Source organism: Capra hircus, chromosome 22 (assembly GCF_001704415.2).
Source record: "Capra hircus breed San Clemente chromosome 22, ASM170441v1, whole genome shotgun sequence".
NCBI lineage: Eukaryota > Metazoa > Chordata > Mammalia > Artiodactyla > Bovidae > Capra > Capra hircus.
This window is the reverse complement of record NC_030829.1, coordinates 56,244,365-56,269,353: the sequence shown is the minus strand read 5'-3', so window position 1 is coordinate 56,269,353 and position 24,989 is coordinate 56,244,365. Positions and strand designations below refer to the sequence as shown.

The following is a 24,989-nucleotide window of genomic DNA, read 5'->3' as shown; positions in this document are numbered from 1 at the left end:
TGGCTTTTGGGCAGTTGTCTAGCAGCAGGTGTCCCAGCCTCAGGCTGTGCTCAGGGCAGACTCGGGGGATGTGAAGCTGGCCTTGTCCAGGCGGCACAGCGCTGGAGGAAGCACAGGCTTTGACGTTAGATCTGGGTTCAGGTCCAGGTTCAGCAGCTGACGGGCTCTGTGACCTCGGGAGGTTCCTCATTTGACAAACGAGGATTAAGATGCTAAAAAGAAAAGAAACTATACTAAAAAGAAATCTGATGTTTCCAGTAACATGTAACACTTCAGTATATGCAGTCATTCGCTCACAGTTTTAATTTTAAGCTACAATAAATGCTTTTTCCAAGCATCAGAATATTTTCATTTTAGAACAGAGTGGAGGTTTTTAATGAAGGGAAAGAATCAGTTGTTTGTAAAACATAGAAAAATGACAAATATATTTCCGTTTTGTATGTAAGGAAAAAAAAATGATGCTGTCTTGATGGGGCTGTTGTGAAATGCACACAAGGTAGTGAGTTGAAAGCAAGCAGCTCCTGCAGATGGTAGACACTCTCAAAGGGTGGCTGTGCTTGCCGAGCAGCTTCTCAGCGCAGCCTCCCTTTCGTTCAGCAGCTGGTGGGCACCTGCTCGGGAGACTGGCAGTGACCAAGATGCAGGTCCTGTGCTCAGGGGGCTCTGGGGGTGGGAGGAGGCTGACATGGAGAGCAGCTGGGAGTAGGCTGGCCCCGCCAGCGGTGCACGCAGAGCTCAGGGCCCTTGTGGCGGTGCCGACAGAGACCGTGGCGGCGAGGGGAAGGTGTTCCCGCCTTCATGTCTCGCCCTCCTCTCTGGGAAGCAGCGGGACTCCCAGTGTGGCCCTGAGATGTTTGCATCAGGGCCCAGGTGCGTGTGGCCGCTGCTGCCTCATCAGGCCGTCTGAAGCAGGGCCCCAGTGTCACTGCTTTTACCTGCCGTGTTCCCTTTCCCCGCCCCACGCCCTCTGGCGGTTGTCTGAACAGCTGGACAAACGACGGGCAGTACCTGGCTCTGGGGATGTTCAACGGGGTTGTCAGCATCCGCAACAAGAACGGCGAGGAGAAGGTGAAGATCGAGCGGCCGGGGGGCTCCCTCTCCCCAATCTGGTCCATCAGCTGGAACCCATCCAGGTGACCGCACTGCCGCCCTCCTCCACCTCCTGCTCCTCCACCTCCTCCTCGGTCAGGAGTTCTAGGAAGCCCTTCCTCAGGCGCTGGGTTCTTTCTCTCCTCACGAAGGCTCCCTGATTCAAAGGCTTCTCACCCCATGTGACTGATCCGTTTTGGAACCTGTTCCCGTTTCAATGGAATTTTTAAAGAGCCCATCTTGAGTTTTGGAATGCATCCCAGAAGTGTAGCTGAGCAGATGAGCTATCTAGGCCAGCCCAGAGTGTGTGTGTGTGTGTGTGTGTGTGTGTGTGTGTGTGTGTGTGTGTGTGTGTGTGTGTATGTGCGTGTGTGAATGTGAGTGTGCATGTGTGACAGAGTGTGTATGCATGTAACACAGGAGAGCCACTTCCTTGTGAATCAGTAGCTCACCTCTGTGCCATGGCTTTATTTTGGTCTTTTCCCCTTTTCAGTTCTTCCCTCCAAGTCTGAACAGAACATGCGCTTTTTCACGAGCCCTTTTTGCTTTTCATGAGCCTTTTTTGCTGCCCTTGGCCCCCAAAACATCAGTGTTAAGTATACATATCCCCAAAGCCTACAGTTAGTTCCACAAACAGTTGGCATCTACCTTCTCCAGCCTTACGCACATTCTCTTTACTATGCTCGTGTGGCTTTGATGGGGCACTGATAGCTTTAGGTCTCCTTGTATAATCCTGTAACATTATTAAGCCGCCGCTGTTCCCCATAGAGTCCTCTGAAGGTAAAGGACTTAATTGTTTACCAACCCAATGTCATTTTAAAGGTGGGACCTACTTGATTTAGAAGGCTGTTTAATGTCACGGCCTTTCTGACATCAGATGATTACGCTTCTTCTTGAATACTTTGGTCCAGCCCAGGGCTGTGGCATGCATGTCTGATGCCTTCAGAGCCCATTAGCCCAGCCCAGAGTTCCTGCTGTTTGCTTTTTGCGGCCACAGATGACTCTGTGGCTTCAGGGGCCCATTTTTAATTCATGAGACACAGGATGCCTGGTCTGCCTGGTTGCTGTCCTCTTCCGGGCAAGGGGCAGGGGCTCCTTGACAGGTCTTGAAATTAACATCCCTAGTGCAGTTCTAGGCAATGCGATTGAACAACCCCTTACCGTCTGCAGCCGATGGGAGAATTTCTGGATGAACATAGAGATCGAGGATTCCGAGGAAGCCATTGTCAGCAGATACTTTCAGGAAATCCCTTCCACTCTGAAGTCTGCAGTGTACAGTAGTCAGGGTAGTGAGGCAGAGGAGGACGAGCCCGAGGAAGAGGACGACAGTGCCGGGGACGACAGCCTGTGAGTGTGTCCCAGGGAGCCGGAGCCCTCCCCGGAGGGGCCCGCCCCAGCCTAGACCTGCTGGCTGGCGCCTCTCTGGCGCTGCCTCCCCAAAGTGAACGGGGGTGTTGTTGCTGCAGGCTCTTCCCGCCGGGGGGAGCGCTCCCCTGAAGCTCGTGTGTGGGTTATAAGACTCTTCTTAGAGGAACTCTGGCAAATACTGAAGAGTCCAAAGGAGAAAGTTCAACTATTCTGAAAGACCCCATCCCCAGAGGAAACCACTGTTAGCATCTTAAGTGTATTTCCCCCCAGTCTGTATGAACCAAACCATATCCTGCTCCCTTTCTGTCCACTTGACATCGTGGAGTGAACTCTTGAGAGCGGCATCTAGGGGCCCTTTGGAAAGCATGACGCTGAGCGCCTGCTTGTGTGCCCTGGCCTGGCCGCAGTGTAGTTCACCAGACACCTCCCCTCTTACTGGTCCTCTCTCAGCCTGCTCCCACGCCGCACCTCACCCTGCGTTTGCTAGGACACATATCAGAGAGGAGCTCCCCCGTCTTACCCACAGTCCTCACATCAAATCCTCGTTATCCAGCCGTCCTTCCTTCTCTTCAGCCCAGGTTACCTGTAGGGAAACCATTGCAGGCTGTGGTGTGAGAGCCAGGACATTCTGACTGACAAATCCTAAGCTAGATCACTTCATCCAGACTGTTCTGTGGTGCCTGGGCTTCCTAGGGAAAAGAAGGTGGGAGATGGAGGACCAGGAAGGGAGGAGAGGGTGGGCTTCAGGTCCCAACCTGTGTTCAGCCAGAGCGGACCCTTTAGTTACTAACACAAGCTTTTGTTTTGGTGAAGAGTCCCACTGCCCAGGGTTTGGCGGGGGGTGGTGAAAGGGGGAGAAAGAAGGTTGGAAACCAGCCATCCAGCTGATGGAGGCTGAGCCTGGCCCAGAGCTGTACGAGGTCTCCCCCAGAGGGCTCGCCGCAGCCTGGGCCCCGGGTCATGTTTGGATGTCAGTGCCGTTCACGCAGAGTTCACCCGTGGGTCCCTCCGCCCCCCTCCATCGTTGTCTTTGTCCCCTTGGCTATCGACTGGAGCCTGCGTGAGCTGCCATCTGGTCACCCTTGCCCAGGTTTGCTCACAGGGCTGCACCACACTTTGGCTGAGTGTCTCATGGTGCTGTCAGATGACCCCAAGGCCCTGGGCTCAAAACGCTGGAGTTAATGAAGAGGCGGCAATGTTCGGTGGGTTCAGGCCAGCACCCGAGGGCTGGGAACCTTTCTCTCTTGAACTCGACTCCTGAGTAGCCCTATCCGCAGCCCTGGCTGAGGAGGTTTCTCCTGTGAGGCTCCTGCAGCCGAAATTCCAGGACGCTGATGCTGATGGCAGTCGGTTTCAGAGACGGGCTGGTTGTAGCAAGCCGCCATTCTTTCCTGTTAGATCCAATCAGAAACCATTCCACCTGTGAAAGAACCCCAACTGCGAGGGAACTGAGCTTTGGGTGTTACTTTCTTCTTGAGGAAGAGCAAGGAAGGTTCCCCTCCGTCCATTAAAAAAAAAGTCAGATGATCCATGCCTTCCCACCACCGAAGACACGTCTCTCCGCTCCTCCCCGCCTTGTACAGTGTGTAAGAGAAAGCGCTCTAGGATCTCCAACCTCACTATCTTAGCTCTGCTCCCAGGAAGCTGTGAAACAAGGGGTCTCACCTCTTCATGGTGGCTGTGTCCCTGCACCATGAGCACCCATGTGGTGGGGCATCCTGTTGAGATACAGATCCCGGGAGAGCTGACCTCACCTTCCCCTTCCCTCTGGACCGGTTGATGGGTAGGCCCACGTCACAGCCCTCTGGCCCCTGTCCTCCTGTCCAGCACTTGGCAATCTGACCGCCTGACCAGAGCTTTCTCTTTCCTGTTGTTTGTTAAACCCTTCGGGCCACACTCACCAGCAGGCCTTGGCCCCACGTAACCTCTTTTGTCTTCTGTTGATTAGAGAGGAACGCAATGACATCCTGGCTGTAGCTGACTGGGGACAGAAGCTTTCCTTCTACCAGCTGAGTGGAAAACAGGTATGCGGTCTGTGCCAGCCCGGTGGGAGGCACCGGTTTGGTCATGCCTGTTGGTTTTAGTCTGTTTCATGTTTGGAGATTCCATTATCAGTGATTGTTCATCCTTTGTGTTAGCTCCTGTTTATCGAGCATTTACTGTGACACCAGGTTCTGTGCTGAGTGCTATGCATTATCTCTTTTAATTCTTACAAAACTTTGGGAAGTAGGTACTCTGCTGATCAACTTTTTACATTTTTGGGGCCACACTGAGGGCATGTGGAACTTCCTCTACTAGGGATAAAATCTGTGCCCTCTGCAGGGGAAGTGCGGAGTCTGAACCTCTGGACTACCAGGAAAGTCTGATGATCTGCTTTTTAGATATGAATAGACAAGTCTCAGGGGAGTGGAATAAATATTATGCCCAGGGTCCTGCACCGCCAGTAAATGGTTGAACTGAAATGCAGCTTGGTCTGTAAAGCCTTGGTCCTAGTCATGAACCCCTTCCTGTATTTGCTTTGTTCACCCCCACGTTTATAAGCAGCTGCTAGGCTAGCCCTTCAGGCCTTGGGTGGGCAGGGAGATGTGAGGATGCTTCCTGGAAGAGATGACACCTGATGGAGAAGGGGGAAAGGACATCCTTGTCTAGTGCTGGGGTGCTGTGGAGAATGGCATGGAGGTTTGAAAGAGCATGGGCCGCTTAGGAAACTGTAAGAGACTCATTTTGACTTGGGATCTTGGGAACTAAACTCAGGAGCTTGACCTTCATCCTAAAAGTAGAGGGGGCACCATCAAAAGTGAAGAGACAACACACAGAGTGGGAGAGAAATTTTTCAAAGTATTTATCTGATAAGGGACTTGAATCTGAAATATGTGAAAAAACTCTTCAGTTCAGTTCAGTTGCTCAGTCATGTCTGACTCTTTGTGACCCCATGGACTGCTTCACGCCAGGCTTCCCTGTCCATTACCAGCTCCTGGAGCTTGCTCAAACTCATATCCATTGTCAGTGATACCATCCAACATCTCATCCTCTGTCGTCCTCTTCTCCTCCTGCCTTCCATCTTTCCCAGCATCAGGGTCTTTTCAAATGAGTCAGTTCTTTGCATCAGGTGGCCAAAGTATTGGGGTTTTAGCTTCATCATCCATCCTTCCAATGAATATTCAGGACTGCTTTCCTTTAGGATGGACTGGTTGGATCTCCTTGCAGTCCAGGGGACTGTCAAGAGTCTTCTCCAACATCACAGTTCTGAAGCATCGATTCTTCAGTGCTCAGCTTTCTTTATGGTCCAACTCTCACATCCATACATGACTCCTGGAAAAACCGTAGCTTTCACTAGATGGAGCTTTGTTGGCAAAGTAATGTCTCTGCTTTTTAATATGCTGTCTAGGTTTGTCATAGCTTGTGTTCCAAGGAGTAAAAAACTCTTACAAGTCAATAATAAAGAGACAACTTAATTAAAAAATGGAAAAGGGATCTGAATGGACAATTTTTCAAACAAGAAATACATGTGGCCAAGTAAGCAAATGAAAAGATGTTGAACATCATTATCTACCAGGAAAATGCAAATCAAACTCACACTGAGACCCACTTCACACCCACTAGGATGGAGAAATTGGAACCCTTGTATACTACTGACAGGAATATAAAATGGTATACCCAGCCACTTTTTAAGTAGTTATTAAAGGTTAAATGTGAAGTTACTATATGACCCAGCAACTCTACTAGGTATCCATGTCTAAGAAAGATGAAAACGTACATCTGTACATTTGTGTGCAAGTGTTCGTATCCAGCATTTTTCATAATAGCCAGAAATAGGAAGAACTGAAATGTTTATCAACTGATGCATGGAAAAATAAAATGGGGACTATCCATACAGTGGAATATTCAGCATGAAAAGGAGTGAAGTACTGGTGCTACTGAAAAAGGGTGAGCCGGTCACAAGAGGCCACATGGTCGGTGTTTCCGTTTATATGAAATGTCCAGAGCAGGCAAATCTCTAGACAGGAAGTAGATTAGTGGCTGCCGGGTGGGAAAAGAGAAGGGAAAGGGGATTGACTGCTGACAGGTACAGGGTTTCTTTCTGGGATGTTGCCGTTAGTGGTGATGGTTGTGCAACTCCAGGTGCATTACAAGCCAGTGAAGCATGCACTTGACATGGGTGCATCGTGTGGTGTGTGAGATACCTGAATCTAAAGAGAAATAGGATGAGTATAACTACCGAATAAGAACAATTTAAAAAAAATTGAATGGACTTAGTTTTGTGAAGTACAAGAAAAAAGGAAAGAAGGAGGGAAGGAAAAGAGAAGCAGAAAGAAAAAGAAATTTCCCTCAGGACTGAGGGAAATCCTAAAGCCTAGCAAGGGCTGTGAATAGAGGGGGAGGCCTAACGGGAGAAAGACCATCTGGGGTGTGGATTGGCTGCGGAGCTAAGACACAGCCCTGGGGCCGTTGGGTGGGACGGGGGGAGACCCTGGAGGGTTTGTCCGTGTGGAGAGGATGGGGTGCTCTAGAGGGCTGGGCTGTGTTCATGATGGAATCTGTCACATGGGAGAGAACGCTGGCCAGCTCTCCATGTAAAGGATGGAGGGAAAAGCCCTTGATCGTGTTGCGATGATCATGAATTCAGCATGGGTCTCCTTTGGTGTGTTCTTTTTCTTCAGATCGGGAAGGACCACTCCCTGAACTTTGACCCCTGCTGCATCAGCTACTTTACTAAAGGGGAGTACATTTTGCTGGGGGGGTCAGACAAGCAAGTGTCCCTTTTCACCAAGGATGGCGTGCGGCTCGGGGCCGTTGGGGAGCAGACCTCCTGGGTGTGGACGTGTAAAGTGAAGCCTGACTCCAACTACGTGGTAAGAAGGGGGAGTTGGTTGGTTGGGCCACCGCCCAAGTAGTCAGTGAACATCGGCCGTGTTTAGCCAGTCAGACCACTGACGTTTGTTCGTAACAGGCAGGTCTGTCTCCACAGAGGACTGAGGACTGATAGGCTCGTTCTCTGCAGGTGGTGGGCTGCCAGGATGGCACCATCTCCTTCTACCAGCTGGTTTTCAGCACAGTCCACGGGCTCTACAAGGACCGCTACGCCTACAGGGATAGCATGACCGACGTCATCGTGCAGCACCTGATCACCGAGCAGAAAGGTGAGCGGCAGGCACGGCCCCTCTGCCACCAGATGCCGGGGAGAGGGGCAGGTCGGCAGCGCTGCTCGCAGGGCAAATGAGACGGTAGGGCGTGTTGCTCCTTGGTGTTCCGGACACATGCTGGACCACCGGGTCTCGCTCTTTTGTGTGGTAGGAGCGTGGAGAGGATATTGATGTCTTTGAAGCAATGAACCCTCTCTCCAAAAACAAAAATTTGCAGCTAATGCTAAGGGGAAATGGACTGCCTGGCTAAGTGAGGACAGCATATAACAAGTCAGAGCCAGGGGCTGGGTGACCTGCATGGGTCTCTGCGGACATGTGTCCTCTCTGATCACAGTCCCTTCTGGGGTGCTTCTCCCCCAGCTCCTTGTCCACTCACCTCCTGGTGGGTTCTCCCCCAGAGAGAAGGAGGCGGTGGGTTGCACGGGCTTGGTCAGAAGGCCAGGCTTCCAGGCCTCAGGTAGCCAGTCCCTTCCTCTGTCCACCCAAGTGGCCGTGCTGGTTCAGTGGGCTGAGAATCTGCTTATTTCAAGGGCATTCATTTGCAGGTGTCCCGGCCACAGTGCATTGCAGGGGCCTGTGGGTGGGGGTCCAGGTCGAGGGGTGTCTTGCAGAGTCAGGTGGCATCCTCTGGCCCCCCACCTGGGAGCACCTCTGAGGGAAGACTCCAGCTGCGATGCTGAGGGTGCAGCGGGTCAGGCAGTTCCCCGCTGTCCTTGCCGAGGGACTTTCTCCACCTGTAGCAAGAACGTGAGACCCTAGTGTGCGCCAGCAGCTGCCTTCGGCTCCCTGTTGGCAAGAGTGCTGGGTGGCGAGTGTCCAGAGCTGTGGGCAGTTACCCAGGCCTGTTCATGACCATCAGTGGCTATTAGTGCCATTCAGAGGAGATTTATCTTCAGCAAGCGATGGTGGCACAAAGACTTCTACTTTGCACACTCAGATGTAAGCTCAGGGCCACAAAGGTTTGTATGCGACTCAGTGTTTAGCAGAGTTGATTGCGTATTAGACACTCTGTAAAGGTTTTTTGATGAATGTGTCTCCTTTAATTGCCACTAGCATTAAGTAAATGATGGCTTTTAATTTCTCTGCCTTCTCCCTTACCTAATAGCCTCTTGTTCGAGCTGGGTTTTTTTTTTTCCCCCTGTTTCACAGTTCGAATTAAATGCAAAGAACTTGTCAAGAAAATTGCCATCTACAAGAATCGATTAGCAATCCAACTACCTGAGAAGATCCTCATCTACGAGCTGTACTCTGAGGACTCGCTGGACATGCGGTACCGGGTGAAAGAGAAGATTGCCAGGAAGTTCGAGTGCAACCTCCTGGTGGTGTGTGCCGACCACATCATCCTCTGTCAGGTGGGCGCCAGCGGCTCAGAGGGAGGGCTGCATCCGCTTCATCCTCCCCCTGGGAGCGGGGTGCCCACCTCCTGGCTCTAGAGCTGGTTGCTGGAAGAAAGCCCCTTTCCATCAAGCTCAGTGGCTGTTCGTTGCTTTCATGCTTATTGGCATATGGAGGGGTTAGACCCTACCAGAAAGCCATGGGCTATAAACTGGAGAATACGGGAACTACCCTGTTGGTCTTCCCAGGTGGCACTAGTGGTAAAGAACCCCCCTGCCCGTGCAAGAGACACATGTAAGAGATATGGGCTTGATCCCTGGGTCAGGAAGATCTCCTAGTGAAGGAAATGGCAACTCACTCCAGTAATCTTTTCTGGAGAATCCCATGGACAAAGGAGCCTGGCAGGCTATAGTCCACAGGGTTGCAAAGAGTTGGACACGACTAAAAGGACTGAGCCCTCTTGGTCCAGTGCTTAGGACTCTGCACTCTCGCTGCTGAGGGCCCGGGTTCAATCCCTGGGAGGGGAACTAAGATCCTATAAGACTCAAGGCCGAAAACAAAAAAACTGAAGTACTCATTTTTGTATTGCACAAAGCACTCTGTTGAACTGGGCTTGTATATATTTTAATGACTTGAAGCATACATTGATATCCCACAAAATGAAGATCAATGTCGTTTTGGTAAATGTGTACACACAGAAATTTATGCTCACTTTCAGTTAAACAAAAAAAAAAAAAATTATGATATCAACTCAAAATAGTAAAGGAAGTTTTACTTCCTGAGAATTTTTTTGACAAAAAAAGATTTGTCAACTTAGAGCTTCCTAGAAGCTGTCTAGGTTGATGCCAGGAATGCTTGGGGAGACCGTAAGAGAAGGCCAGCCCAGCCGCTTTCCTGGAAGTAGAGGTGGATTTGGTTTTGCAAAACTAGGCCTGTTGGAATTGATAAAATGGAAGAAATCCTATAGGAATCACATATGTAAGATACTAGTTTAAAAATCTCTCTAAAAATCTCCAATTAAGGCAGGTTAGGGGTGGTGGTTGTTATTTAGTCACCAAGCCACGTCTGCCTCTGTGGCCCCACAGACTGTACCCCTCCAGGCTCCTCTATCCATGGGACCGTCCAGGCAAGAATGCTGGAGTGGGTGGTTGTGCCCTCCTCCAGGGGATCTTCCAGACGCAGGGATTGAACTTGTGCTGTTGTGTTGCAGCTGGATTCGTTACCAATGAGCCACCTGGGAAGCCCAAGGGTAGGGGTACCACAGGTTACAGATGTCCTTCTGGGTGCGGCCCCTGGCTGTGGCTGCCTGGAGGTCTGTTGAAGATGGAGGCTGAGCCGGGCTCCACGGGAAGGCTTGTGTGAAGCTGCCAGGCACGGGGTCTCGATGGGTTCAGTGGGAACAGAGTGTGGAGGTAGTTTTCACCCTGTAGGCACAAGCAGACCTCCTTGGGCGCCCAGGCACGGCTGTCCTGCTGGCGATCACCGGAGCTGCGCTTGCTTTCTAGGAGAGGCGGCTGCAGTGCCTGTCCTTCAGCGGCGTGAAGGAGCGGGAGTGGCAGATGGAGTCTCTCATTCGCTACATTAAGGTGATCGGCGGCCCCCCAGGAAGGGAGGGTCTGCTGGTCGGCCTGAAGAATGGACAGGTGAGTGCGCCCTCCCGTCTCCCATTAGGCCAGTAATCTGCAGGCAGACACAGGCAGCCAGACTAGTGACCCCGAGGTGGGTTCCTGGGGCAGGCAAAGGGCTCCCCTGCCACACCCCCACCCCTCACCCCACAGGCACGGTGGAGGGCAGCCTGGGATCCTGTTTTATGTGGCCAGCGTCAAGCCAGAGCCGTGGTGGCTTCCACTCAGCATGCCACGTTCTGGCAGAGTTGGCTCTGCAGCCTCTGGGCTGCCATGGAGGCTTCGTGGATTTAAGGTCACCCAGGAGGTGGGAGATTTGTTGGAGATTCGGTTTCAGTGTCTTCACAGAGGGAGATGGAGCTCATGCCTTACACCAGATGCCTGTTAGAGCAGTGAATGGGCCAAGGAAGGTGTTCTAGCTTGCAGCTCAGAGGGCGTTAGTCCTCAGGCTGCTACCAGGTGCTTCAAGGAAAAGGGGCCTATGTTCAAATGAAGGTGGGAAATCTAGGTTACAGAAAGTTGAACAGATTTGTGTGTGTGTTCTTTGCTCAAAAGAAGAAAGTTCTAAGTGGGTTACATGGAAATTTGAAAGGGAAAATATAACTGCATAAGCCTGAGAGCCAAGCTGTCTAGCAGATGGCTGTGGCTGAGGCTTGTTAGGCCTTTCCTGGGGCTGAAAGTCATAGGGGATGAGATTAGCAGAGGCTGCAGAGTGTCAGCATCAGTGAAGGAGAGCTGGCTTCTCTCGTCAGCTGTCGCTTCCAGTGCAAGACTGGAGACCTTGGGCTCTGTGGGCAGGTGAACCTGGGGCCGTGTGCATGCTTAGCAGCTCACGAGCTGTGTGACCCTGAGCAAGTCACTTCAATCTCTGAGGCTCAGAGTTTACAAATGAGAGTCCCACATGTTTCACCCACATGTTTCGCAGCCCATGTTTCACAGGACTGTCAAACACAGTCAGTAACTGGTAGCTGTTTCCATCCTCCTCCCCATCCTCCCCATCCTCCTCCCCATCCTCCCCATCCTCCTCCCCATCCTCCTCATCCTCCTCACCATCCTCCCCATCCTCCTCACCATCCTCCTCATCCTCCTCACCATCCTCCCCATCCTCCTCACCATCCTCCTCATCCTCCTCACCATCCTCCCCATCCTCCTCACCATCCTCCTCATCCTCCTCACCATCCTCCCCATCCTCCTCACCAACATCCTCACCATCCGCCCTATCATCCTCACCATCCTCCCCATCATCTTTACCTTCCTTGCCATACTCCCCATCATCCTTGCCATCCTCCCCATCAACTTCACCATCCTCCCCTTCCTCCCCATGATCCTCACCATCCTCGCCATCATCCTGACCATCCACACCATTCTCCTCACCACCTCCCCATCATCCTCACCATTCTCACCATCCTCCTCATCATCCTCACCATCCTCCCCATCCTCCTCACCATCATCCCATCCTCCCCATCCTCCTCCCCATCCTCACCATCATCACCATCATCCTCTTCTTGCTGTGGTTACGCTGGAAGTCTGTCTGTTTATAGGAGCCTTTTCCTGTATGAGTTTGTGACTCAGCTCTCGCTCTATGCTGTCTTCTAATCCTTCATTTTGGGCAATGTTGTTAACCGTCCCCGGTCAAGCAGACCTTCGAGTGAGTCGGTCGTGTCTCGGGGGCTGCCGTTACGTAGGCACCCTCTGATGGGCCACACTTCTGGTCCCTGTGGGAAACCCCTCTCCCTTCCGTCTTCTCTGCACAGAGCCTTTGGTGAAGTTAGTGCTGGTGGTGCTTGTAGAACACATGGGGTTCCAGCAACGTGCCGCTGTTCCAGGGTCTTGTGGCCGTGGTTACTCACGCTTTCCCCTCTGAAATCCTGCCAGATCCTCAAGATCTTCGTGGACAATCTCTTCGCCATTGTCCTGTTGAAGCAGGCCACCGCCGTGCGCTGCCTGGACATGAGTGCCTCCCGCAACAAGTTGGCCGTGGTGGACGAGAACGACATGTGCCTGGTGTACGACATCCACACCAAGGAGCTGCTCTTTCAGGTGACCCCCAGAGTGCTCAGGACAGGGCCCTTGGGTTAGAGACCCTCCCCTCACTTCCCAGCCCCTGCAGGAGGGGCCCTGGGGGAGCAGGGAGGTGCAGAAGCACAGAGTCTGAGAGCCCTGGCCCAGCGTGCCCCTTGCACACGAGCCGCAGGAGTTGGCTGAGCCTTGTGGGCTTCGGTTTCCACACTGGGAAGATGGGCAAGTTATACCTTTCTTATAAGATCACTGTGAGCAGTAAATGAGTAATAATAAGTCTCAGTGGGGCCCGTGGGCGCTCTCCGTACGTGGGTTAACGTGAAGATGATTCTTGGGAAAAGTCTGCTTCTCACGGACCAGAGGCCCACCTGTGCCTGTGATTGCCCTGAGACACAGTCAGGGAACAGGACCAGTTTTGTCACCTGAAAGGGGAGGGGAGGGGAAACCCTCCCTCTGACATTTCACAGGGGTGCCCCGGAGCCAGGAGATGTGGAGTGTTTGAGGGGATAAGCACTGCTTCCACAACGCCTAGGCTGGAGGAAGTGTCGCCGGAGAAAAGGGCCCACAGGCCCCGTGCCCAGTGCTGGCTGGCTTTCTGCTGGACTGGGCGCTGCGCTTTGCCCCTTGGGGGCTTTGTAAGTGGTCAAGGCCGTTTGCCTGAAGCAAGTTCCCCACAGAGCTGAACCCTCCCCTGACTGGCTTCTTCAGCTGCTGTGGCTTTCCCTGTGTGGTGGGCAGAGTGAGGTCCCTTCATCAGGGCGCTCTGTCCTCGGCAGTGGCATTAATGCGGCAGAGGAGTGCTGCCTCGGATTGGGAAGGGGATGCCTGGCTATCGCTGGGCTGAAGCAACTCCATTATAGCTACTCGCCCTCATCACTGGGAGCCAGAGTGGTTTCTAGGAAAGAAAAAGCACAGGATTTATCTTCAGACAGACCTGCCTTCACCCCTGCTTTCATCGCTTACTGTGTGATCTCGAGCAAGTCAGTGAACCTCTCTGAGCCTCAGTTGCTCTTTACCTCTAAAATGCAAGTAGTACTTGCCTTCTCCCAGAATTGCTGCAGGGCTAAACAAGGTGCCATAGAACCTGGCTCAGCGCCTGGCACAAACAAGGGCCCTCGGTGTTACTTCTCTTCTCCCCAGACTCAGCACCCACGGCCGCAGGTGTCACTGGGTTAGCAGGGCCCCAGTTGTGAGTCTGCAGCTGAGTCTCAACAGGAGTGGAAGAGCCTGTGTTCTTCCCAGCCCCCGCTGAGGGTTCTGCAGGAGGCAGAGGGGAGGTAATTCTCCAAGTTGCCAGGAGACACGGACGTTCCCAGCTATCTTTTTCTCCTCTCTGCTGCCCCGGCCGCCTGCAAACGGAAAACACTTACATTGGTTTTTTCCTCATTATGAAAGTAATCCATGTTCATTATCAATGACTCAGCCATTATAACAGGTTCTAGGCAGAAAGGGATGAACATCTGCTGGTCCCTGGGGCTCCAGAGCTGAGCAGAAAACTTTGAGGAGAAGTGAAGGGCATGGGTGCCTCCTGGGGTGACTGTAGTTTTGTTGTTCAGTTGCTAAGTTATGTCCAACTGTCTGTGATCCCATGGACTACAGCACGCCAGGCTTCCCTGTCCTTCACCACCTCTTGGAATTTGCTCGAACTCAGGTCCTTTGATTCAGTGATGCCATCCAACCATCTCATCCTCTGTCGACCCCTTCTCCTCCTGCCCTCAATCTGTCCAGCCTCAGGGTCTTTTTGCAGTGAGTTGGCTCTTCGCATCAGGTGGCCAAAGCATTGGAGCTTCAGCTTCAGTCTTTCTAATGAATAATTTGGGGTTAATTTCCTTTAGTATTGACTAGTAGGATCTCCCTGCTTTCCAAGGGACTCTCAAGAGTCTTCTCCAGCACCACAGTTCTAAAGCATCAATTCTTTGGCTCTCAGCCTTCTTTATGGTCCAACTCTCACATCCGTACACGACTACTGGAAAAACCATAGCCTTGACTAGATGGACCTTTCTTGGCAAGGTGCTGTCTCTGCTTTTTAATACACTATCTAGGTTTGTCATAGCTTTTCTTCCAAGGAGCAGTGCTGTTTAATTTCATGGCTGCAGTCACTATTTGCAGTGATTTTGGAGCCCAAGAAAGTAAAATCTCTCACTGTTTCCATTGTTTCCCCATCTATTTACCATGAAGTGATGGGACCAGATGCCATGATCTTAGTTTTTTGAATATTGAGTTTTAAGCTGGCTTTTTCACTCTCCTCTTTCACCTTTATCAGAAGGCTCTTTAATTCCTCTTCATTTTCTTCCTTTTGAGTGGTATCATCTGTGTATCTGAGGTTGTTGATATTTGTCTCAGCAGTTTTGATTCCAGCTTGTGCTTCATCCAGCCTGGCCTTTTGTATGATATACTCTGCATATGAATTAAATAAGCAGAGTGACAGTATAGAGCCTTGATACACTCCTTTCCCAATTATGAACCAGTCTGTTATTCTAAGTCCAGTTCTAACTGTTGCTTCTTGACCTGCATACAGGTTTCTCAGGGGACAGGTAAGGTGGTCTGGTATTCCTGTCTCTTTAAGAATTTTCTACAGTTTGTTGTGATCCACAGGCTTTAGCATAGTCCATGAGGCAGAAGTAGATGTTTTTCTGGAATTCCCCTGCTTTTTCTGTGATCCAGCAGATGTTGGCAATTTGACCTTTGGTTCCTCTGCCTTTTCCAAATCCAGCTCGTACATTTTAAAGTTCTTTGTTCATGTACTGTTGAAACTTAGCTTGAAGGATTTTACATGTGTGGATTGTCAGCACAGAGACAATGTATTATTTTCTACTTTTAAAATAACTCACTGTTCTCTTTCTTATTATAAAAAACAATAGACATTCATGACCAAAAGAAAATTTGAGGCAAACAAAAAGACATAGGAAATAAAAAATTACCCACAACCTCATCTACCCCCAAACAATCAGTGGTAATTGTTTGGGATCTATCCCTTTAAACCTTCTTCTGTGACTAGCTTTGTTTATTCATTCTTTAATAGAACTAGATCCCACTTTGCTGATTTTCCCACTTCCTATGTAATGATTAATCTTTGGGGATAATTTTTCAGAAGTGATGCTTACCTGAAGAATTCCAGCACACGCAGTGCAGAGAGGAGCTTGCTCCTCCTCTGTGCTGTCCATTTGGTGTCTGATCCCTTCTTCCCTGACCTTCCCTACAACCCATGTTAGCAACTTGGTGTGATTCAGGCCTTTGGGAGCCAGTTCCTGGCCAAGTGTAGGAGTGGAGCCATCCCCTCACCGTCTGTTGCCCACAGGAGCCCAACGCCAACAGCGTGGCCTGGAACACCCAGTGTGAGGACATGCTCTGCTTCTCGGGCGGCGGCTACCTCAACATCAAGGCCAGCACCTTCCCTGTGCACCAGCAGAAGCTGCAGGGCTTCGTGGTCGGCTACAATGGCTCCAAGATCTTCTGCCTCCACGTCTTCTCCATGTCGGCCGTGGAGGTGCCACAGGTGATCCGGCACCCCGTCTGCCCCCAGCCAGGGCAGGTCCTAGGAGCCCGGGGGCAGCCAGGGAGGGAGTGGAGAGGAGACAGGGTGGAGAGACAGGCGTGGCAGCGACGGTCAGGTGGGAGGCACTCTGGACCTGAACCTGAGCCCCGTCTCCACCCTTTGCAACCTCTGGGTGTCTTTGGGCAAGCAGCTCAGCCTCCCTGAGCCTCCATGTCTTTCTGATTGCCCTCTCCTGGAAGGGACAGAGAAGGTATGGAAGGTTGCTTGGCAGCAGACAGCGTGTTTCCCTGAGAGCCATGCATATAGCTTGTGAGATCTTAGTTCCCCAGCCAGGGATCGAACCTGGGTCCCGGCAGTGAAAGCGCTGACTCCTAATCACTGCTGTGCTGTGCTTGGTTGCTCAGTCATGTCCGACTCTCTGCGACCCTGTGGACTGTAGCCCACCAGGCTCCTCTGTCCATGGGATTCTCCAGGCCAGAATATTGGAGTGGGTTGACATGCCCTCTTCCAGGGGAATCTTCCCAACCCAGGGGATTTAACCCAGGTCTCCCACATTACAGAAGGATTGTTTACTGTCTGAGCCGCCAGGGAAGCCCAAGAATACTAGAGTGGGTAGCCTAACCCTTCTTCAAGATATCTTTGCAACCCAGGGATTGAACCAGGATCTCCTGCATTGCAAGTGGATCCCTTACCAGAGGGGAAACCCTCTAATCACTGGACTTCCAGGGAATTCCCAGGAATCACTCTTTTATTTATTTATTCACTTTTGGCTGTTCTGGGCCTTCACTGCTGTGTGAGCACCTCTCTAGCTGCGGTGAGCGAGGGCTGCTCTCTAACTGAGGCGCGGGGGCTTCTCTTGTTCCAGAACATGGGCTTCCGTGGTTGCAGCTTCCAGGCTCTAGAGCACAAGCTCAGTAGTTGGGGTTCAGAGGCTTAGTTGCTTCTCAGCATCTGGAATCTTCCTGGACCAGGGATTGAACCCATGTCACCTGTATTGGCAGGCAGATTTTTTACTACTGAGCCACCAGGGACGCCCCTCCCCAGAGTCATCTTAAATATTGTAGAATGTATGCCTCTAGACCATTCCTATATGTATATATAATAGATGCATAGTACACGCTTCTGAGTATATGATTTTATGTAAACATTTTGAAACAAAAGTGCAACCATACTGTGAATACTGTTTGCTCCTGGAGATGAAACCTCAGCTTTACCATATTTTCACTGAATGCGGATTTTAAATAAGAGACTTTTCATCACCTCCCCTCACCTCTGTCTTCCAGTTAACCTGATTGTACATGTTTGCAGACCCATCACTTTGTGGGCGTTATTGGCCGTCACCTAGCAATTGGGCTTTTCCACCCAGCGATCTATTGGAAACATGGCTCCACATGAGTAAATGTGCTTCTCTAGCATGTAGAATACTGAGGTGATTGTAGAGTCACATGTAATCGGAGGAAATCAGACAGAGATCCTTTGTAACCATTTGCCGAGACGACCTCGCTGGTAGCAGTTTGCAGAACCACAGTACAAAATCTATCACCTGGGTAGCTGCACTGCACCGGCACCTCCAGCCCACGAGGACCCTAACCACACTGGCTTCCCGCAGCCCCATTGGTTTTTACTTTATAATTTGATTTACTTAATTTTTTTCGTCTGTGCCGGGCCCTCGTCGCCGCTGCGCAGGCTCTTCTCGAGTTGCGGAGAGCAGGGGCCGCTCTCTAGTTGGCAGTGCGTGGGCTTCTCATTCTGAGGGCTCCTCTTGTTGCGGGGCCCGGGCCCAGGCGCCGTGGCTCCCGGGCTCTAGAGCACAGACAGGCTCTAGAGGGGCCTGGCACGTGGGGGTCTTCCCAGGTCAGGGATCGAGCCCGTGTCTCCTGCGTTGGCAGGCGGATTCTTCACCACCAATCCAGCAGGGAAGCCCTGCCCCCTTGTTCTGATGACTGCTTTCTGTCCCGTCACGCGATGTCCACAACACACTCAGCCAGTTGGACAGTCATGCCGTTTACAGCTTCTTTGCTCCTGTAGGTGGTGGGCATCTTCCCAGCCAGGTCTTTGCACCAGTCCCAATATAGCTCTGTGGTATACTTTCCCCAGAGTGAAAATTGCTGGGTCAAAGGTCACGGCCACGTGGAGGATTTGTAGACATGTCTCTAGATCGCCCTTCGCCGGGCTCTGTCATCGGTGCCCTCTCCAGACACCCCACCTTCACTCACGCTCTCTGCTTTGGCTCTTTTTTCTGTTGCTCTGCCAGGCAGCATGTGACATCCTAGTCCCACCAGTCAGGGATCAGACTCACACCCCCTGCCCTGGAAACACGGCGTCTCAGCCATTGGGCCACTGGGGAAGTCCCTTGGCTTCTTGTACAGGGCAGGGCTGGGGCCTGCTTCTCGCTCTAAACTGATGATGACACCCTTGTTACTGACTGCTTCAGGAATGAATAGAGCCTGACACAGAGCAATTATTCAGTACATGGTAGTGGAATTCAGATCTGAGGAAAAGAAGAAAGCCACAGAAAGGAGGGGAGAGATGGGTGGAATCGGGGCAGAAGGAGGGGAAAGAACCCCTCCCCCCGCAGGACCTTTTCCCCGCAGCCCTCTCTGCTCCCCAGCCCGCGGCCTGGCCCCACAGCCGCTAGAAACTCAGCCTTCCTCCATCGAGCAGACAGGCCTCGCTGAGCGCGAGTTTTCCTCTAGCGCTGCTGCCCTGACCTCGAAGATAACAGTTTGTTGCTCCCTGATTGTGGCCGGCCCAGAGGAGCTGGAGGGGCGGCCCTGGGCGCCTCTGCCAGGCCCTGCAGATTCAGGAGCCAGGGCCCCCAGGGCCGCACCAGGGCCGTCCTGCTGACGCAGCAGCTCGGAGCTGCCAGGGGTCAGGAGAGGCAGCCCCAAGACAAAGGCGATTTATCTGTCATCCCTGCCTCCAGCCGGCTTGTGGTTTTGGCCCAGAGGCGAGGGAGAAAGCAGCAGGCCCGCTCTGGGGATTTCTGGTTTCCTTTCGAAATTGACATCATCTTGTGCAAGAATGGGTTCGTCAGGGCTGCCAAGTAGAGCTGCGAGCCCCGGATGGGTCCGGCTCCTTGGGGCGGTGGTGACTTCATGCTTGGAATGCGACAGTGAGACTGCTCAGAGCTCAGAGGGCATTTGTTCGGTTTGAATACTTTTAAAGCTCCTGTTCTCAGATGGCGCCTCCCAGGCCAGCCTGTGTCTTAACCGTGGCTTCCGTGCTCAGTTGGTCATCCATATCCCGTCCCACCCTCGTGGGGCTCCACCTGGGGGCCCCTTGAGGGGAGACAACTAGCTTTGAGTTCTGACCCTGCCCCCTAACCAGCCACGGCCTGGAGCAGCCCCTTGCCCTCCGTGCAGTGGAGCTCAATGTGTCCATCTTTCAGATTTTGTCTGGCCCAATTCCTATTATTCTTCTTCTCAATCTTTAAATAGCAAACACTACAAAACAACTAACTTGGAACAAAGGTGGTCTACCAGAGGAGCTTAGAAAGGAAAGCTCCTTGTTCTCGGGAAGTGTGCGGAGGCCTCTGTGAGGTGGTGACACTTCATCTGAGCCCAGAAAGGCTTGGAAAGACGGAGAGGAGCCGCAAATGCGTTCTGTGCTGAGAAGTGCAGCGTGGGAGGGAGCAGGCTCACTTTCTCCCAGCACCTTTCCGTTTTCAAAGCACTGGTTGCCAGTGGGCTGGGCAGGGCATGGCAACAGAAGCTGATCCGTTGACCCCAAATCCCTCAGCGAGGATGTGGGCTCGCCAGGCCAGGATTCTAGCCCGACCGCTCCCGGTTTCACACCCTGCTGCCCGCCTTGAAGGGAGGAGAGCTGGGCGGGGAGGCCGGGTGGAAAAGGTGAGCCTTCAGCAGCAATCTTGCTGTTAGTTTCCTTCAATCTGAAGCTAAAAAAACAGGACAGGAAATTTCAAAGATAAAGGCCCTGAATGGAGAAAACAGCACTTCCAGCTCCACATTTGGGAACAATTAGCACAGAAGTGCTGGCTGATTGATGTCCCCTGCCCAGGAGGCCCAGGCAGAGGCAGCGCCTCAGCCCCACTTGCTGGCCTTTTGCTGTGGAAACCACCACGGGCCAGTTCACCCTTGTTTTCCTCTGCAGGACACACACACACACACACACACACACACACACACACACACGAAGCAGAGAAGAGCCCCCTTCTGCATTCCACTTCTGGGCCCTTAACAGGTCACTCGAGTCACACACACACACACACACACACACACACGCACGCACACACACACACGAAGCAGAGAAGAGCACGGAACCTGGTCCGCTTGCCCCCGGCCCAGCCGCAGGGCTTCTGCATTCCACTTCTGGGCCCTTAACAGGTCACTCAAGTCTCAGTCTCTGGGCAGTAGTCGGGGGATAATGACACCTGAGCACTGAAGAACTGATGCTTTTGAACTGTGGAGAAGACTCTTGACAGTCCCTTGGACAGCAAGGAGATCCAACCAGTCAATCCTAAAGGAAATCAATCTTGAATATTCATTGGAAGGACTGACGCTGAAGCTCCACTTCTTTGGCCACCTGATGTGAACAGCCGACTCATTGGAAAACAGCCTGAAGCTGGGAAAGACTGAAGGCAGGAGAAGGGGGCAACAGAGGATGAGATGGTTGGATGGCACCACTGATTCAGTGGACATGAGTTTGCGCAAGCTCCAGGAGATAGTGAGGGACAGGGAAGCCTGGCGTGCTGCAGTCCATGGAGTTGCAAAGAGTTGGACATGACTGAGTCAACAACACCTACCACCCAGGGCGGTGGGACTCCAGAAGCACTTTGGAAACCTAAAAAGAGAAGTTAAGAGGAACCATTCACAGGTATCGGCGAGGCATCCCAGGCGAGGGATGGGAGAAAGGTTCCCAGCGCCAGGGACGAGGAGAGGGCAGCCTTTCTTGGGATCCGCAGGTTTCTTGGCCCTCTCCACAAGAGGCCATCCCAGGCCTCTTCCTCTTGGTAACGTCGTTCATTCCTTCAGCAGGATGAACAGGCATTAGGTGGAGACTGAGGGCCTGCTGGGGGAGATCAGTACAACCCCGCTGCCACCCTCGGGTTGTGCAGGCCTTGAGGGGGCAGGCTTATAATTAAAATAGAACCTGAGGTCGGGACAAGGGGCAGACTCCTTCCCTTGAGGGAAGGGAGAAGTGACATTTTAACAGGGCCTGTGAAGTGACTTGAGCTTCCCTGGTGGCTCAGATGGTAAAGAATCTGCCAGCACTGCTGGAGACCCTGGTTGGATCCCTGGATCAGGAAGATCCCCTGGAGAAGGGAATGGCAACCCACTCCAGTATTCTTGACTGGGAAATTCCATGGACAGAGGAGCCTGGTGAGCTACAGTCCATGGGCTCACAGCAGAGCTGGACATGACTGAGTGATTAACAAAGTGACTTAGGTAACTTTGCAAAGAATGAGGGGGGCAAGGGCACTCCAGGTGAGGGTGACATCTTGTAATGAGGCCCCCCCTCTCCCCCCAGCCCTGGAGGTGGGCACAGCCCGTGGGGGTGGCGGGGAGGTGAGTGGAGGCGTGTGCTGTGAACACGATGCTTCAGTGGCTGTGAACGGAGTGGCCGATGGAAGGCCGTCAGCAGGGCCGGGGGAGGCCTGAGCTGGGTGCTGGGGGTCCTTGTGGCCCGGCTCTGCGGGCTCAGGCTTCGTGCGCCTGACTCTGTGCATTGCTCTGAGAGCCGTCTTCTCTCCTGCTGCCGAACCCCTCCAGTCTGCCCCGATGTACCAGTACCTGGACAGGAAGATGTTCCGAGAAGCCTACCAGATCGCCTGCCTGGGCGTGACCGACACCGACTGGCGCGAGCTGGCCATGGAGGCCCTGGAAGGACTGGAGTTTGAGACAGCGAAGAAGGTGAGCGCCCGTCCGCGCGAGCCGGGGTGCTTGTCCTCGCGGGCTCCCTAGCAGAGGCCGAAGCCTGCCCTCCTGGGCTCTGGGCTCAGACTGGCTTGTGCCGGGGCCCCGGCTCAGCCGCCTTCTGACGGCGAGCCTCAGCCGCTCACAGCCTTGCCGAGGCTGCTCACGCGTAAGAGCTGGGTGACCACGGGGCCCCTTCTCACAGACTTGCAGGGACCTGATGCGTGTAAGGCCCGCCGCACAGAAGGGGCATCCTCTAGAGTCTGCCATCAGCCTTGTTAGTTCTCATCCGCGCCCAGCGCCCGGCTAAAGTGTGCCCCTCGTCGGCACTCAGTCAGTGGTGGCTTTTATCATCGGTGCGAGCATCTGCCGGTATTAGGCAGTTTATTACATGGCGCTGTTCTTCTCGGCGCTCCGCTAGGTCCATTGGACGAAATGGTTGGGTTCTCTGATTCTGACCCAGTGCCACTCCACACACACCTTCACAGCCGGATTCATGGCCTCTGTTCATGGTGGTGTTGCCTGGCTGAGTCTGTTAAAACTCCAGAAATGCTTGAAGACATTTGCCCCCTTACCACACGGTAGGAAAAGTCCAGCCACGTCTCTGAGGTGGGTTTTCATCTAGAACCTGAGGCGGGGGAATGAGTGGCTTCCAATCATGTCTCCCCCACTTCCCCCTCCCCTTTTTCTTCCCATAGTTCGTGGACCAGATCCTCAGTTAGCCCGTACCCCCAGCTGGCGGGCAGGGGGCTGCAGAAGGGGGTGGTGTCCGCCCTGTGCTAGGCTGAGGCTGCTGCGCCTGGAAAGAGAGTGGACGGAGACCGGGCCGGGACTGGGCAGGCTGGCTGGGTGCTGCGGTGCCCTCACGGGCTGGCTGGGGACTGGGCAGCCTGGCTGGGCACAGTTGTGCCCGCACGGGCTGGCAGACCCCAGGGAGCCTCGTCCTCCCACTCCGTCAGCAGGGACGGGAGGAACACCCACCAGCTGACATGCCTGCATGACCTGGTGTCCTTAGGCTTCACCCCCGCATTGTAGAAGGGGTTCTAAAACTGCCAGTGGTTGGCCAGACGCTGGCTGTGATTAAAACAAGCAAGATTATCATGATGTAGTCATTATCTGTATCGGTCTTAGATCTAGTAAGTGTCTGAAAAGTGGTAACAGAGGAGGGAGGGCTGTTGCGGATTCTTGAGAACTCAGACGGGAAAGAAGGCAAGTCCGTGGAGGGGTTTCCACCACCACCACATACCCCCCGCCCCCTGCCGCCCCCTAGAAATGCCAGGAGGGGTGAAGGATGACACAGGAGTCCTAGATGGTGTTTTGTTTGTTTTTAGCCTGGATTGCAGTGAGAAGTCTTTCAGAGATCGTCAGTTCCTTATGCCCAGGAACTAGGCATCAGTTTCTTCCCAGACTCAGCCAACACTGCCCAGCACAATTGTTGTTGTCCAGTCGCTCAGTCGTGTCCGACTCTTTGCGATCCCATGGAATGTAGCCTGCTAGGTTCCTCTGTCTGTGGAATTCTCCAGGCAAGAATACTGGAGTGGGCTGCCATTTTCTTCTCCAAGGGATCTTCCTGACCCAAGGATCGAAGCCCCTTGAACCCGCATCTCCTGCATTGGCAGGTGGGTTCTTTACCCCTGAGCCACGTGGGAAGCCCACTTAGCACGGTACCTCAGACCGTTAGGAGCGCAGCAGATATGATCGGACAAAAACTAACCTGAAATTCCTCCCCCCACCATCCTGTATCCCTCAGACCCTCCCTGAGAATAGAGGTTATTTATTGTGAGAAGCCCACAGAATTTTAACCGTAGACTAGAACTTGATCATTTTAGCCAGATTCCGAACCGCCTGGCTGCGATTTGCTGCTTTGCAGTCTCCCAGGCACCGGAGGGCACCGGGTGGGTCCCTGTGATAGGCCAGCGCCTCCACTAGGTGGCGCAGGAGAGCTGCCTTGCCTGCCAAACGGCGGCCTGAGCAGAACTCCGTTCCCACACCTCCCCCTGCTTGAGGTTATCCTGGGGCCTTGTGACTCTGACCACTCCGACCAGGGCACCCCTGACTCTGCAGGATGTGTCAGGGATGAAAGAACTCGGAGACAGGTTTCTCACGGTGGCAAGTCCTGGAATCCTAGCCAAGCAGACCTAGAAGGCCCATAGAGGGGACCTGCTACCTTGCCCCCGTCTGGAGAAAGCTGTTGGCAGCCTGGAGGTGGAGCCAGGGCAGGTTCAGGGGCCCCAGCCAGGACTGAGACCCCGAAGGCTCCTTCTTTCCTCTCTGCCTCTCGGCCAGACGTCCCTGTCACGTTGCTTCCAGGAAGCCCGGTCTCAAAGGTGGCTTGTCAGACCTCCTGCATGGAGATGGGTGCTTTGGGCCGTCCACCCCTTTGCTCACGTGATGATGCCTGCCTGACTCCTTCAGGGGACCCCTCTCCAGGGGTGCCCTCTGTTAGCTTCTTGCCCTTCAGCGCTTTGCTGAGTCCTGCCTTCTGCCACTGTCCATTGCTAGTTAGTGAGTCTTCATTCTCCAGGGCGTCCAGTTTGTAGTTGTACAGCTCTTGGCTCAGGGAGGGTTCGTGGTCTCTTTCACCTGCCTGCCTCACCTTTTAGAATACAGGCCCCTGAATTGCAGGAGGGAACAAAAGCCAGGTCGTAGCGGTCTCTGGGTCTCCAGCCCCTGACAGGACGCCTGGCCCTGCAGGATGAAAAGATGAAGTCACTCTGTGGTCATCTGTGAGGCAGCTGGAGGCTGGATGACCTGTCTACTTCCCCGGCCTTCTAGGATGGAGGGTGTCATGCAGCTAAGCAGAGAGAGCAGTTGGCGGGGGTGGTGGTTCTAAGGCTGCAGGCTCTGCTGCCTCCTGCGGGTGCGTCAGCCCGTTTCCCACGAGACGGTGCAGAGGAGCACGCCTGGGAGGACGCTCGCAGCAAAGGCCCATGAAGAGCCTCCTGACGGGCGGGCTGTGCTCCATTGCAGTTCTTGCAGGATCTGAAAGCTGCAAAAGAGGCTTAGCAAACAGCCGTTCTCCTGCAGAAGGCTGCCT

The 24,989-nt window shown here is 53.1% G+C and overlaps 1 protein-coding gene across 4 annotated transcripts in view; it reads left to right on the top strand.

Annotated features, from left to right (window-relative positions):
- The window catches only part of IFT122 (intraflagellar transport 122), a 65,865-nt gene that overhangs the window by 17,153 nt on the left and 23,723 nt on the right, over window positions 1–24,989 (top strand). For 3 of the 4 annotated variants that reach the window (XR_001917002.1, XR_001917001.1, XM_018038208.1), the window contains exons 7-15: window positions 987–1,133; window positions 4,406–4,481; window positions 7,119–7,310; window positions 7,460–7,598; window positions 8,751–8,953; window positions 10,442–10,579; window positions 12,437–12,601; window positions 15,879–16,076; window positions 21,809–21,949. Coding sequence is in view for 2 of the 4 variants with exons in the window: in XM_018038208.1 (XP_017893697.1) it covers window positions 987–1,133; window positions 4,406–4,481; window positions 7,119–7,310; window positions 7,460–7,598; window positions 8,751–8,953; window positions 10,442–10,579; window positions 12,437–12,601; window positions 15,879–16,076; window positions 21,809–21,949 (1,399 nt within the window). In the remaining 2 variants the exon portion in view is untranslated. Of the gene's footprint in view, window positions 1–986; window positions 1,134–2,259; window positions 2,437–4,405; window positions 4,482–7,118; window positions 7,311–7,459; window positions 7,599–8,750; window positions 8,954–10,441; window positions 10,580–12,436; window positions 12,602–15,878; window positions 16,077–21,808; window positions 21,950–24,989 lie in introns of all 4 variants that reach the window. The other variant, XM_018038209.1, reaches the window with a different exon arrangement.